Source organism: Anabrus simplex, chromosome 1 (genome assembly GCF_040414725.1).
Source record: "Anabrus simplex isolate iqAnaSimp1 chromosome 1, ASM4041472v1, whole genome shotgun sequence".
Taxonomy (NCBI): domain Eukaryota; kingdom Metazoa; phylum Arthropoda; class Insecta; order Orthoptera; family Tettigoniidae; genus Anabrus; species Anabrus simplex.
The window spans coordinates 382,897,561-382,910,898 of NC_090265.1; the positions used below are offsets into that span (position 1 = coordinate 382,897,561).

A 13,338-nucleotide genomic window follows, 5' to 3' on the forward strand; every position below is an offset into this window, starting at 1 on the left:
CCATTCCTTATGCAGCCAGTCCCTGTTATGAATGGTGTGAAAATATCGCTCATAGGGTCGGTTGGTGCATGCATTTCAGTGGGCTTGGCAGACTGATATGTAATAGCAACGGCTGGCTCGGTGAGGAAAGCAACGGGAAACTACCGCACTCCTCATTTCCCTAGTACGCCTCTTCAGTGACGCCTAGGCTATTTATGACAGCTGTTGGCGGAGCTGCAGAGGATCAAACCAGCCTTCGGGCTGAATACCTAACATACACATACACAACATATATTTACGTAATATTTAAGAAGAACAAGGTACCTGATTATGGTGTACTTAAAAAGATAAACACTTAGTGAATCACCTAAGCAGTGTGAACAGCTGAAGATGTTCTAAAAAAGAACAAATTAATTAATTTGCTAAAATGCAAATATATGTATCAAAAAAGGTGGAAGATTTTTATTGTTATTAAGTCTTTGTAAATTATTTGTAAACCTCTTCAACCAAACTGTAAGTTTAACACCTAGAAAATGTAACATAAATGAGTGACTGGAGAGGAGGGTGAAATTGATGTTCTAGCTGCAACTGCTGTAGATCTGGACGTTAGTTCCTTGCAATCGCACAAGGAAGTGGCATAAGTTCGGCAAATGTACTACATGTTCTCTGCCGTCATACTGTAAGTTCCATTTGTATCATGTCTCTCTCCACAAGAGCAGCATGGAAATGATTTTGAGAATTGTGTTAACTTTTGGACAAAAGCATTAAGACAAGATACACCAGATTTTTCATAACTACAGTATCTCGTAAACTACTTGTACTAGAATCCTAGTTTTATTTTCCTAATGACAGTAAGCATTGTTCCATTTGAAAATCTGAAACTTTCTAAATGAATACACATTCTAATAATTATTAAAATCTGTGTGTGGGTTACAATTATGGCTCCTTGGTTACACTTTATTTCTGTGAAAACAGCACAGCAATCACACCTTCCATTTCAGAAGTATTTGGGGGTGTAAGTTTTAGGTGGTTCATGCTGTATATATAGAGAGATATACTGGCACATTAATGATCATTTATGAATTGAAATGATTCAGTTGCCACTGATGAATCCTGAATATAAAAGTAATAATGAATGCTGTAAGAAGTAGGTTCATTTTTAGAAATGTGCTGAGAGAAATAAAGCACTGGGAAGTGTGTACTATCTAAGAATATATTCTGGGACAACATGGATTGCTGTTAGCAACCATATTGAATAGACTAGAGTATTAATATTAATAGAAGTAATAAACTTGAAACAAAATAAAATGGAACAAGATTAAAATGTAAAATATTGAAAGTCTCTTCCTCTTCTTCTTCTTCTTTTATGACCACATAGGATCACTTTAGTCAGTCCGTCGTTCAGGTCTCTTTAAAGGGATTGTTTGGGCTCTGCGGTCCTCCCAGTACTTCTTCAGACGCTCCGATCTTCGTACCCTTTCCTCAGTTGAAAATATGCATGTTGTTGGTTTGTTTTGTGTAAGGGTAAAGCAGAGGTTTGTATTCTTGAGTTTTGTATTCAATTTTATATTTGTGGTGTCTTCTGTTGTAAGGCCTATTTCCTTCAGATCCCCTCTTACTTCTCTGATCCTTTTGCATCCTGTTGTGGTATTTTTTGAGACGAGATTGTGTTGTACTAGTTGTTTCAGAAGTCTCGAATCCTGCATCCTCATGATATGTCCAAAGAATCCCAGTCTCCTCTTACGCATAGTATCTCTAATGGGTTCTAGCTATTTGTACACGACTTTGTTAGGTGTCAACCGTCGCTGTCCATCTTTTTGGTATTTTTTGTTGATGCAGGTTGTTCCAATCCTCCTTTCAATTTTCTGAAGTCTGTCAGTCTTTAATTGTTTATTCAGGTAAGAAAGTGTTTCTGCTGCATGTGTAGCTTCCGACTTCATAACTGTGTTGTAGTGTTTTATTTTTGTATTTATTGATAGACATTTCTTTTTGTAGATATCCTATGTTAATTTTTGTGCTTTAGCTAATCTATTTGTTCTTGTTTGGATTGAGATTTTTTCATTTAGGTTATGTGTTATTACTTCTCCAAGATAGTGTAGTCCAAGGTGTCTTAAAATTTTAAACAGAGATTCTCTATGGATGCAATTATAAGCTTTCTTGAAATCTACAAATGTTATCACCATATCTCAGTTTCTTCTCCTGTTATAGTCCATTATCAACTTAAGACTCATGATCTGATCAGGACAGCTCCTCCAGGGTCTGAAACCTTCTTGATATTCTCCTAGTTCTTTCTCAAGTTGTAAACTTATCCTATTAAGGATGATTATTGAAAATATTTTGTATGTTATGTATATGAGCGAGATTCCCCTGTAGTTATTAGGGTCGGTTTTTGTCTCCTTTTGCAGTGGGTGAATGAGGGCTGTTGTCTAGTGTTCTATTAGTTCTTCTTTAATCCAGATAGAGACAAGTTGTTGATGGAGGGCAACTTTTGCTGATGTTCCTGCATATTTCCAGATTTCCACAAAGGTCTGATCTTCTCCTGGTGCTTTGTAGTTTTTTAATTTATTCAGAGCTTGGTAGACTTCCTTTATTGTGAGGGGGATTGATGTTCCCTGGTGGTGTTTTTATGGGGTGTTGGTGTCCAAATGAAGGAGTTCTGTAGGTTCCTCACAATTTAAAAGCTTGTTGAAATATTTAGCCAGAATTGCTGCAGTGTCTTTATTGTTATGAGCCAGATTACCATTTTCATCCTTCATCAGTAGGGTCGGGGGGTTCATATTTTTGGAGCTGCTTTCTGAAGGTTTTGTAGTAGTCCCTTGATTGAGTTTTATTGAATTGTTCTTCAATTAACTGCAGTGTGTCCTTATGATGTTGTCTTTTTATTCTTCTTAAGACTTGGGTAGTTTCTTTTCTCTGTTTTACTAGATTTTGATAGGTTATTTCTGATTTTTGGGACTGATGTAATAGTCATGCCTGATGTCTTTTCTCCACTGTTTCATCACATTCACTCTTCTACCAGGAAAAATAAATGTTTATACTCAGGTAGATGCATTTTCTGTTGAATTTGTAGTGATTTGTGTTCCCATTATAAAGGCACCTTACTTTTCTTGAGATGTCTATTGTTGATGTATTTCTGACCTCCCCACCTGTAAGTTAATAAAATGTACAGCATATGGTATGCTACCATATCTCATTGAGGTCTAAAACTGAAAATGATAAAATTTAATTTTTTCAGTATGCTTAAGAAAGAAGTAGTTAAGAGATAACAGCTTCATCTCTCTTAAAAAATATAAAAATGAAAAAAAGAAATTGGTGATTGTACAGTGCTGCATATGGTATTTCTCTCTATGAGAATGGAATGTTCATTTGTTCAGAGAATCTTATGAGATACTTATAAACAAAATTCTAATATGTATGATAAGTGTAAATAATTAAATTATGTTTATGGATAGATCTCTGACTGTTGGGCAGAAGGTAAGGTTTTTTTTCTTTTAGACTTAAAGTCTGATCCTCTCTAATGTAGCTGTTTGCTTCCTACAGAAAGTGAAGCTCTGAGTAGATAATTGTTCAGAATTGCTCTCTTGCAAAATAATAAACTAATATTCCTTCCCATTTTGATACAAACTTCTTGATATATTCTATATTTAGATACTTGTGTGGTAAAGTGACTCTGAAATATGGTTGTGTATGTCATTCATGGAAACAAGAATCCAATAAATAGTGGTGAATTAATGAAGCCACTTCTCTATCCAAGCTTGTATTTTCAGAGTAGTACACGCCCTTGCTCCAATATGTTGCTAGTGTTTGTTTATTGATTTGCATAGTTTCTGAAAATCTAGTCCAATATGCCAAGCAACCATTGAATATCATTTATATGTGTTTATATATGAGATATAAATTAATATCTGAGGAAAATAGTGTTTCATCCTGACTTCGGTGGAGAAAATTAAGAAAAGTCATGGTCAAAATTAGAAGGGATAAAAATGTGTAATGCCTGGTAACAAATGTAAGTACTACGTACAGTAAATATTGCTGATGTTTTTATTATTTTTGTAGCTGGAAGATCATCGTAATCATTAGTTATTACTCAGATTTTGCATGCTAAATACTGAATTGACTCTTTCCACTATGACCAACTTCATTTATAGTTTTCTGTTATGTCAGGTCTATCCTTCAAACTTCATTGGTTGTACTTCTTATATTTTGGTTATGTTTCTAGGAGAAGGAATTGCCTAGAAAATTGTCTAGGAAACACCAACACTAAAATATTGAAGAGGAAGAAACATCACACTAACACTACAAAGATTTTCAGTTACTCAAGGATGGGAAGGAGCTAGGACTGGGAAGTTAGTGGCTGTGACTTTAATTAAGGTACAACCCCAGCATTTTCATGGTGTGGAAGACAATTAATATCCACCATGTAAAAACTCTACATTTTAATTAGTATTCAAAAGTGGTGTTTTCAAAAATATGACCATTAGATGTCCTACATATGAGCTTCATCTACTCAGTATTTGTTACTATCAGGTCTCTTATGAAATGTTTGGCGTAGGAGACGGGGGCAGTATCTCATTAGCCTCTTTTTTTTGTGTGTGTGTGTGTTTGTTTTAAATGCTATTTGTTCGGGTCGTCGACCTTTAGAGATCTTTTGCCCCTACTTGCACATGTGATATGAACCTGCGTGTAATTGGAATGGAATGGAATGGAATGGAGGAAGTGTCGATTGTTGACTGTGAGGAAAGGAACATTATGGACTACACAAACACCCAGTCTGTAAGCCACGGATATTAATCATTTACAACTAAAAACCCCTGACCCAGCCGGGAATCGAACCCGGGGCTGCCAGGTGACAGGCAGACGCGTTGCCTCCTACACTGCGGGGCCGGACATCTCATTAGCCTACTTTTCATTTTAAAAATTCAGATTCATGAAGTAATAATAATTACCAAGGGCATTAACAGTGAGGTTTTGCACCTATTTTCCCCAACATTCAAGTTGTCTCCATTTTCATCATTGAAATGATGGCTTGTGTAAATTTCAAATTAAGTCATGGAAAGGAATAAACAGGTGACTAATTAAGTAGTAACTAGAAAGACAGGAACATGAATAGGAAAACATAATAGGATAACATGAATAGGAAAAAATAGGAAAAACACGGTTACACGTCAGCAGTGGAAGAGGGAGCAATACTAATTGGGATGAAGACAAACATAAAGACACAAAAGGACAAAGGACAGTCTCCACATCTTCATAATTGACAGTCTTCCAGTAGATAGGCTCTCTCCTCATCAGTCCTAGTTTTTCTACATCCACTTCTTCTCAGCCTCTGATGAGCTCGTTTCTGCTTCCCAACTTCACTGGGAGGGTGAGTTTCAACACTCGATGAGGGTCCATGTTGACGATCTTCAGTCTTGATGTAGAAGGCATGAAATAAGAAGAAAGCAGAAAGCTGGATAAATATTGGAAAAGGGAATGGACAAAGAGAGAAAATATGAATACGGTTAGTAAAAGACCACGAACACAATATAAATACAAAAGGAGAAAAGGAACTCAATAATCAATTTAAATGTCCTGCTCCATGGCTAAATGGTTAGCGCGCTGGTCTTTGGCCACATGGGTCCCAGGTTCGATTCCCGGCAGGGTCAGGAATTTTAACCTTAATTGATTAATTTGTCTGGCACAGGGGCTGGGTGTATGTGTCGTCTTCATCATCATTTCATCCTCCTCATGATGTGCAGGTCGCCTACGGGTGTCAAATCGAAAGACCTGCATCTGGCGAGCCAAATTTGACCTCGGACACTCCCGGCACTAAAAAAGCCATACGCCATTTCATTTCATCAATATAAATAATCAAAGTGAACAAGCAAGTAAAAAATTAAGTAATATATTTCCTAGTTTCATCAACCAAACCAATGCCCACCACAATAGTGCAGGTCTATATGCCTACTAGTTCAGCAGATGATGAGGAAATCGAAAGAATATATGAAGAGATAGAAGATTTAATACAATATGTAAAAGGTGACGAGAATGTAATTGTGATGGGAGACTGGAATGTAATGGTAGGCCAAGGAGGAGAAGGTAATACAGTAGGAGAATTCGGATTGGGACAAAGGAACGAAAGAGGAACTCGGCTGGTTGAATTCTGCACTGATCATAATTTAGTTCTTGCAAACTTGGTTCAAACACCACAAACATCGGCTGTATACGTGGACGAGACCTGGAGACACTGGAAGGTATCAAATAGACTTCATTATGATTAGGCAGAGATTCAGAAACCAAGTGTTGGATTGCAAAACTTTCCCAGGAGCAGACGTGGATTCTGACCACAACTTGTTGGTCATGAAATGCCATCTGAAGTTGAAGAAAGGAAAGAATGCAAAAAGATGGGATCTAGACAAGTTGAAAGTAAAGAGTGTGAGGGATTGTTTCAAGGAAGAAGTGGCACAAGGACTAAATGAAAAGGCTGAAGGAAACACAATAGAGGAAGAGTGGATAGTCTTGAAAGATGAAGTCAGTAGGGCTGCTGAAGAGATGTTAGGAAGGAAGAAAAGATCAACTAAGAATCAGTGGATAACTCAGGAGATACTAGACGTGATTGATGATCGACGAAAATGCAAGAATGCTAGAAATGAAGTGGGCAGAAAAGAATACAGACGATTAAAGAATGAAGTGGATAGAAAGTGCAAGGTAGCTAAGGAAGAGTGGCTGAAGGAGAAGTGCAAGGATGTCGAAGGCTGTATGGTCCTGGGAAAGGTAGATGCTGCATACAGGAAAATCAAGGAAACCTTTGGAGAAAGGAAATCTAGGTGTATGAATATTAAGAGCTCAGATGGAAAGCCACTTCTAGGGAAAGAAGACAAAGCAGAAAGATGGCAGAATATCCAACAGATGTATTAAGGTAACGATGTAGATAATTCGGTTCTGGAACAAGCAGAGGCTGTTGATGCTCATGACATGAGAGACCCAATTTTGAAGTCAGAGTTTGACAGAGCTGTGAGAGACCTAAATAGGAACAAGGCACCTGGAATTGGTGACATTCCTTCTGAATTACTGACTGCCTTAGGAGAAAGCAACATGGCAAGGTTATTCCATTTAGTGTGTAAGATGTATGAGACAGGAGAAGTCCCATCTGATTAATGGCAGAATGTTGTTATACCTATTCCCAAGCAAGCCGGTGCTAACAGGTTTGAAAACTATCGCACCATTAAATTAGTATCTCATGCCTGCAAAATTTTAACACGTATTATTTACAGAAGAATGGAAAAACAAGTTGAAGCTGAGTTGGGAGAAGATAAATTTGGCTTCAGAAGAAATGTAGGAACACGTGAAGCAATCCTGACTTTACGTCTGATCTTAGAGGATCGAATCAAGAAGGACAAGCCCACGTACATGGTATTTGTAGATCTTGAAAAGGCATTCGATAATGTTGATTGGACCAAGCTATTTAAGATTCTGAAGATGATTGGGATCAGATACCAAGAACGAAGAATTATCTACAATCTGTATAAAAATCAGTCTGCAGTGATAAGAATCGAGGGCTTTGAAAAAGAAGCAGCAATCCAGAAAGGAGTGAGGCAAGGCTGCAGTTTGTCCCCTCTCCTTTTCAATGTTTACATAGAACAGGCAGTAAAGGAAATCAAAGAGGACTTTGGAAAAGGAATCACTGTCCAAGGAGAGGAAATCAAAACCTTGAGATTTGCCGATGATATTGTTATTTTATCTGAGACTGCAGAAGATCTCGAGAAGTTGCTGAATGGTATGGATGAAGTCTTGGGTAAGGAGTACAAGATGAAAATAAATAAGTCCAAAACGAAAGTAATGGAGTGCAGTCGAATGAAGGCAGGTGATGCAGGAAATATTAGATTAGGAAATGAAGTCTTAAAGGAAGTAGATGAATATTGTTACTTGGGTAGTAAAATAACTACCAATGGCAGAAGGAGGACATAAAATGCAGACTAGCACAAGCAAGGAAGAGTTTTCTCAGGAAAAGAAATTTGCTCACTTCAAACATTGATATAGGAATTAGAAAGATGTTTTTGTAGACTTTCGTGTGGAGCGTGGCATTGTATGGAAGTGAATCATGGACGATAACTAGCTCAGAAAGAAAGAGAATAGAAGCTTTTGAAATGTGGTGTTACAGAAGAATGCTGAAGGTGAGATGGATAGATCGAATCACGAATGAAGAGATACTGAATCGATTTGGGTGAGAGGAGATCAGTTTGGCTTAATTTGACAAGAAGAAGAGATAGAATGATAGGACACATCTTAAGACACCCAGGACTCGTGTAGTTGTTTTTGAAGGAAGTGTAGGTGGTAAGAACAGTAGGGGTAGACCAAGGTTTGAATATGAGAAGCAGATTAGAGCAGATGTAGGATGCAGTAGTTACGTAGAAATGAAAAGGTTAGCACAGGATAGGGTGGCATGGAGTTCTGCATCAAACCAGTCTATGGACTGATTTTATTTATTTATCGTATGATGAATGTATGTACACACATGTATATAGTTCAGGGTAAATGTGCGTAGTCACAAATCCGTACCATACTATAACTCTAGGTCTAGCATTTTGACCCAATCAACTGCTTCATCCGATGTGCGGTGAATGTCCATTAGCGTTCCTTTGAAAGCTCGAATTGGGCAGTCAGCAACAATGTGGTGGATTGACTGAGAAGAGGCACCACAATCACAATCTGCAGACCTAGTCCAACCCCATTTGCACAACAGATAACCACATCTGCCTTGTCCAGTTCTTATCCGATTGATGATTCTCCACTGTCGTCTTGGAAGATCAAATCCTTGTACTCGTTTAGAAGGATTCTCAACCAGATGTTTGTTCACTACTGAAGACTGATCCCACTGGGCTTTCCATGAACTGTTAACATGAAAAGAGGTTCTTTCAAGATCCATTGCTGTACGCCAGGGTGGTTTCCTTGATGACTCAAACAATAACAACAGTTCCATCAGGAATTTACTGATAACTACTACCTATTTACTAGATGAAAGAACAAGATTTTTAAGCAACCTATGTATTGTTCATTCTTAAGGAAGACTACAAGGCTTCCACTACAATCAATTGTATATAATTCATGCAAATGAGCAGCTATGAGAAATAAGTGGGGGTACCTAATAATAAATTATAGTGTAAATCTCAAACATATTCATTAGATACAAACAGAAATTGCTCAAGGAAGACTAATATTAAACTATTGCTGCTTTTTAGGATAGCCTTTGTAACTGAATACAAAGAAAACAATAAATTGTTTCTGGCAAAAGTGTTATAAACCAGAGGGAATGTTTTCTTCTTTCTGAAACTGAACTTTGTTTACTATTGATAATTGTGTTTGTAACTTGAATTCTATAACCCTCCTGCATTTATCTATATCAGGAATAGCAATGATAAAGAATAGTTTGTATGTAATTGCATTATATTTTCTTTTTTTAGGCTCTTATCCATGTGTCTACTGCTTATTGTAATTGTGATCGTGAAGAAGTTAGTGAGGTTATCTACCCTCCGCCGTATGATCCTGAGAAGATCATCCAGTGTATGGAGTGGATGGATGATGATCTTATCCAGGCTCTCACCCCAAAGTAAGTTTTATGTCTAAACATTCTTGGATTTTAAAAAAAAATCCCAGATAGTATCATTTTAATTGGTAGTTTGTTCTCACACTTGTCACTTGGTTATAGCTTGCAGTATGGGTGCCCAGGGAGACTTGCATATAGTTTGTAAATGAAATATTAGTCAAAGTAGCTTTAAACAGCCATCATGATCAAGATTTTTTTCCTCTCATTTCACTCACCCCAACAAACAAATAGCACACACACATCGTACCAATTACACCGATGCTCCCGTGGATACTTACCTACTTACCTCTCATTTCGGCCGTGGATGGACTGGAACAGGTTAAAACAACCTGGAGCTGGATTTGTGCGTAGACAGAGCAATGGGTAACAGGAATAGTAATAACCCGGACCCCTCCCAATAAATGAAAGAACGGGGTCAAAATATGGGGTTTATTGACAAACATAAAGCCAAAGGGAAGACAAAATAGGTAGCTTTGAATATTACTTACAGAGAGATACGTTGAACACATAACACATAGGCTTAACATCCAGTAATACCAAGAGGCTAATCTAATACAGACAAGAGTAGCCACACTCGGCTCTCTTATAATCCAATATCTCACAACCTATAGTTGACTTACCTTGAGTAATTTGGAATACGTGACGTGGGACATATCAATGGTAGTAGTAAAAAGTTGGACATACTTCACAAGAAATTTACACAACATCAATGCAGTATGTACATCTCACTCATAAATGAATTTTCTCCGAGTTTCAAACGAGCATCACAAGAGACGCGGCTCTAAAGCAATCCACCATTTTGAAGACAGCATCCCAAGGAACAAAAAAAAATAAGATAATGATGGTTGCCATAGTTACGAGGCGGGGTAAAGAAAGCCAACAATGAAACAGATAAATTCAAAGGAACACAACAAACGTAATGAAATAAATAGGCCCACAGATAGCCCAAAAAACGAAAATAAAGAGAAAAATACAAGCAAAAATGAAAATAACACATTGAGATGCAGAGAATACTATTAATCAGGCAGACAGACAGCACAAATGCACACGCATACATACCATAGAGACCAGGAAAAAATGTGTGTGGACCAGAACAGGCCAGTATGTCAAGGCACATTACGAATACAATCCGCATAGCATTACGTGTAATTTCATGGACTCGTGAGCTCAGATCAGATGCACAAGGATTATAAAGGATCGCCGCATTGAGGCAAGGCATATCCCAACATTAATCATAGCAATAGTAATCGCAATCAGCACGCCCAAAGACGCATCCATATCGCCTCGCCATGGGCGAACATGAATACCAGTCATAGCGTAAAAACAGTACCATATATCAAAAGTTCAGCCATGAAGGAAACTGACAAGAAACAAGAATGGTAGGTCCCAATGTAGGTGACAAGTACACAAACCAATCGTACAACGGACTAATACCCTCCTCCGTTCTCACATGTTTATATGAGGACAACATAGAGCACACAAAGAAAAGGCAAATAAAAACCTGCAGTAAATAGACATGTAAAGTCTGCAGAATGAAAATATTATTATAATACCCACACAAATACAGCAAACCAAAATATAACAATTACCTGCATGATAGCTGGATAGAGCACACAGAGACTCGACATAATCACAAAACATCGAATCAAAGGAAGAGTCGGGCAATAGAATGGATAAATGCAAGGCAGGAACAGCAAACAACATAAATTATATATCTTGAATCTCGATATGGCCATCTTTTCAAAAATCGCCATGTTGGCTTCACTATTAAACAACCTTTCTCCAAGGAAGCAAGCACGAGAATGGCGACACTTCGGCAGATTGCCGTAAACGCCATCTGTTAAAATTATCGACAATGACGTCGAGGGCAGTCAAAGAGTATGATAATTACCAGAAGTGCACCACCAAGGCAAGCTTGGTGTGGCACACATTTCATCCATGCACCACAGTAAAATCACTGCACAGAAACAATTTACCTAGCCTAAAATATAGTTTAGAACTCATTCATTTGCTTTATTTTCAGTCCAGGTATCGAAAACAGTATATAGTATTTGTTGTTCTGCCACTTCTTCTTTTTCTTCTGCTTTCCCCACACTTGTGGGGTTGCGGGTGCGAACTGCATCGCACATGTGGATTTGGCCCTGTTTTACGGCCAGATACCCTTCCTGACACCAACCCTATATGGAGGAATGTAATCACTATTGCGTGTTTATGTGGTGGTTGGTAGTGTAATATGTTGTATGAATATGAAGAGGAAAGTGTTCGGACAAACACAAACAGGCCAGAATCGTATGAGGAGAAATAAGTAAAACAGAGTGCACAATGGTGTTTGTCTACTTTTCTGCATAACAAGACAACTAGCTATTTGCATCTTAAGATATCAAACATACGATTATAACATTTAACATCGAGCTATTTATTCATCTTCACATCAAGATTTTAAGACATTTAAAACCTTATGCTTTATACTCAAGTGTTATATAACTCCACATGAACTTTTGTCTTGAAAAAATCTTTAAATCTTCTATGTTACTTGTTACTCATATGTGCATTGCTTTCATCTTGTACCTTTTAAACGATCGACTGATGACCCTGATCTGGGGTCAAAACCGGTACCATTTGTGATTGTCTTGTGATGTAACCTCGCATTACTAAGTATTATTGTATTGAATAGGTGGAACCATAATATATTTTAATTTAATTGGAGTTTGTAAGATGGAAAATCTGAAAACAGAAATGGATAGACTTAAGTTAGATGTAGTTGGTATAAGTGAAGTACGTTGGCTAGAAGAGGTGGATTTTTGATGAGGTGTCTACAGGTTTATAAACACAAAATCAAATAGGGAAAATACAGGAGTTTGTTTAATCTATATATATATTGCACCGGGCCCGCTACCCATTGGGTCTCCGGCATTAAATCTACAGGGTCGTTAACTGGTTTACAAAATCAAGTGGGCATAATCAATATACATATAAATAACTTAGTAGCATAAAGGGTAGGAGAATACGGGTGTCATATAACTAAAAACGAATGAGAACAATATTTAAAATGTTAAAATCAAAGGGTTTATTATACTCTTGATGATTGTGGGAGTTGATGCAAAATAACCAAATGGAATATACAAGAATAATTACACATTTTGCAGCTAACATGTTGAAGATTGTTTAAATATGTATTGAGGACAAGACTAAGTACAACCGTCTCATGTAATGTTTTTATCTTTACGGATGAGATAAATGGTATTTGGAATCTCCTTTAAAAATAGACATAGGGCCTACACATGTTTTGTGGTGAGAGAGGGGGTGGAATCAATTTAAGGGGGCTGTAAAAGAAGTTTAATTCTTTTTATGAGGATACAAATAAGAAGTGGGTTTTGACTGGGGGAGGGTGAAGAGTGATGACAAAAATATGCATTTACAAGAAACTTTTTGAATTATGAAGTCAAAATTTCAAATTATATCCTAGGTTGCCATTGATGCTTTTGTGGCTCGTACTTATATTTTTCTGCAAAACATAAAGAACTTAACCTTATTTTCTTGACACAGTGTAAGCCCAAAAGGCCTATTCGATATCCTAGGTGTTAAATAACAGAAGGTTTGAAACAAATTTAACCGCCTAGAGAGTTATATAGAGGTTAAGATCCGAAAACAAATATATTCATTCCTTCCTCCGAAACGGTTCAACGTACAAAGATGAAATTCCAAATAGTTGTATATATTTTAAAACCTGGGTGTGAAATAGGAAATATTTTTTAACGTTCCAGTCCTAAAATGTT

General features: G+C 37.3%; 1 protein-coding gene across 9 annotated transcripts in view; it reads left to right on the forward strand.

The window, feature by feature from the left end:
* LOC136856813 (putative fatty acyl-CoA reductase CG5065) overlaps positions 1–13,338 on the forward strand; it is a 619,576-nt gene that overhangs the window by 542,238 nt on the left and 64,000 nt on the right. For all 9 annotated transcript variants that reach the window (XM_068224968.1, XM_067134943.2, XM_067134938.2 and 6 more), the window contains one exon: positions 9,420–9,565. In XM_068224968.1, coding sequence (XP_068081069.1) covers positions 9,420–9,565 — 146 coding nt within the window. The remainder of the gene's footprint in view (positions 1–9,419; positions 9,566–13,338) is intronic.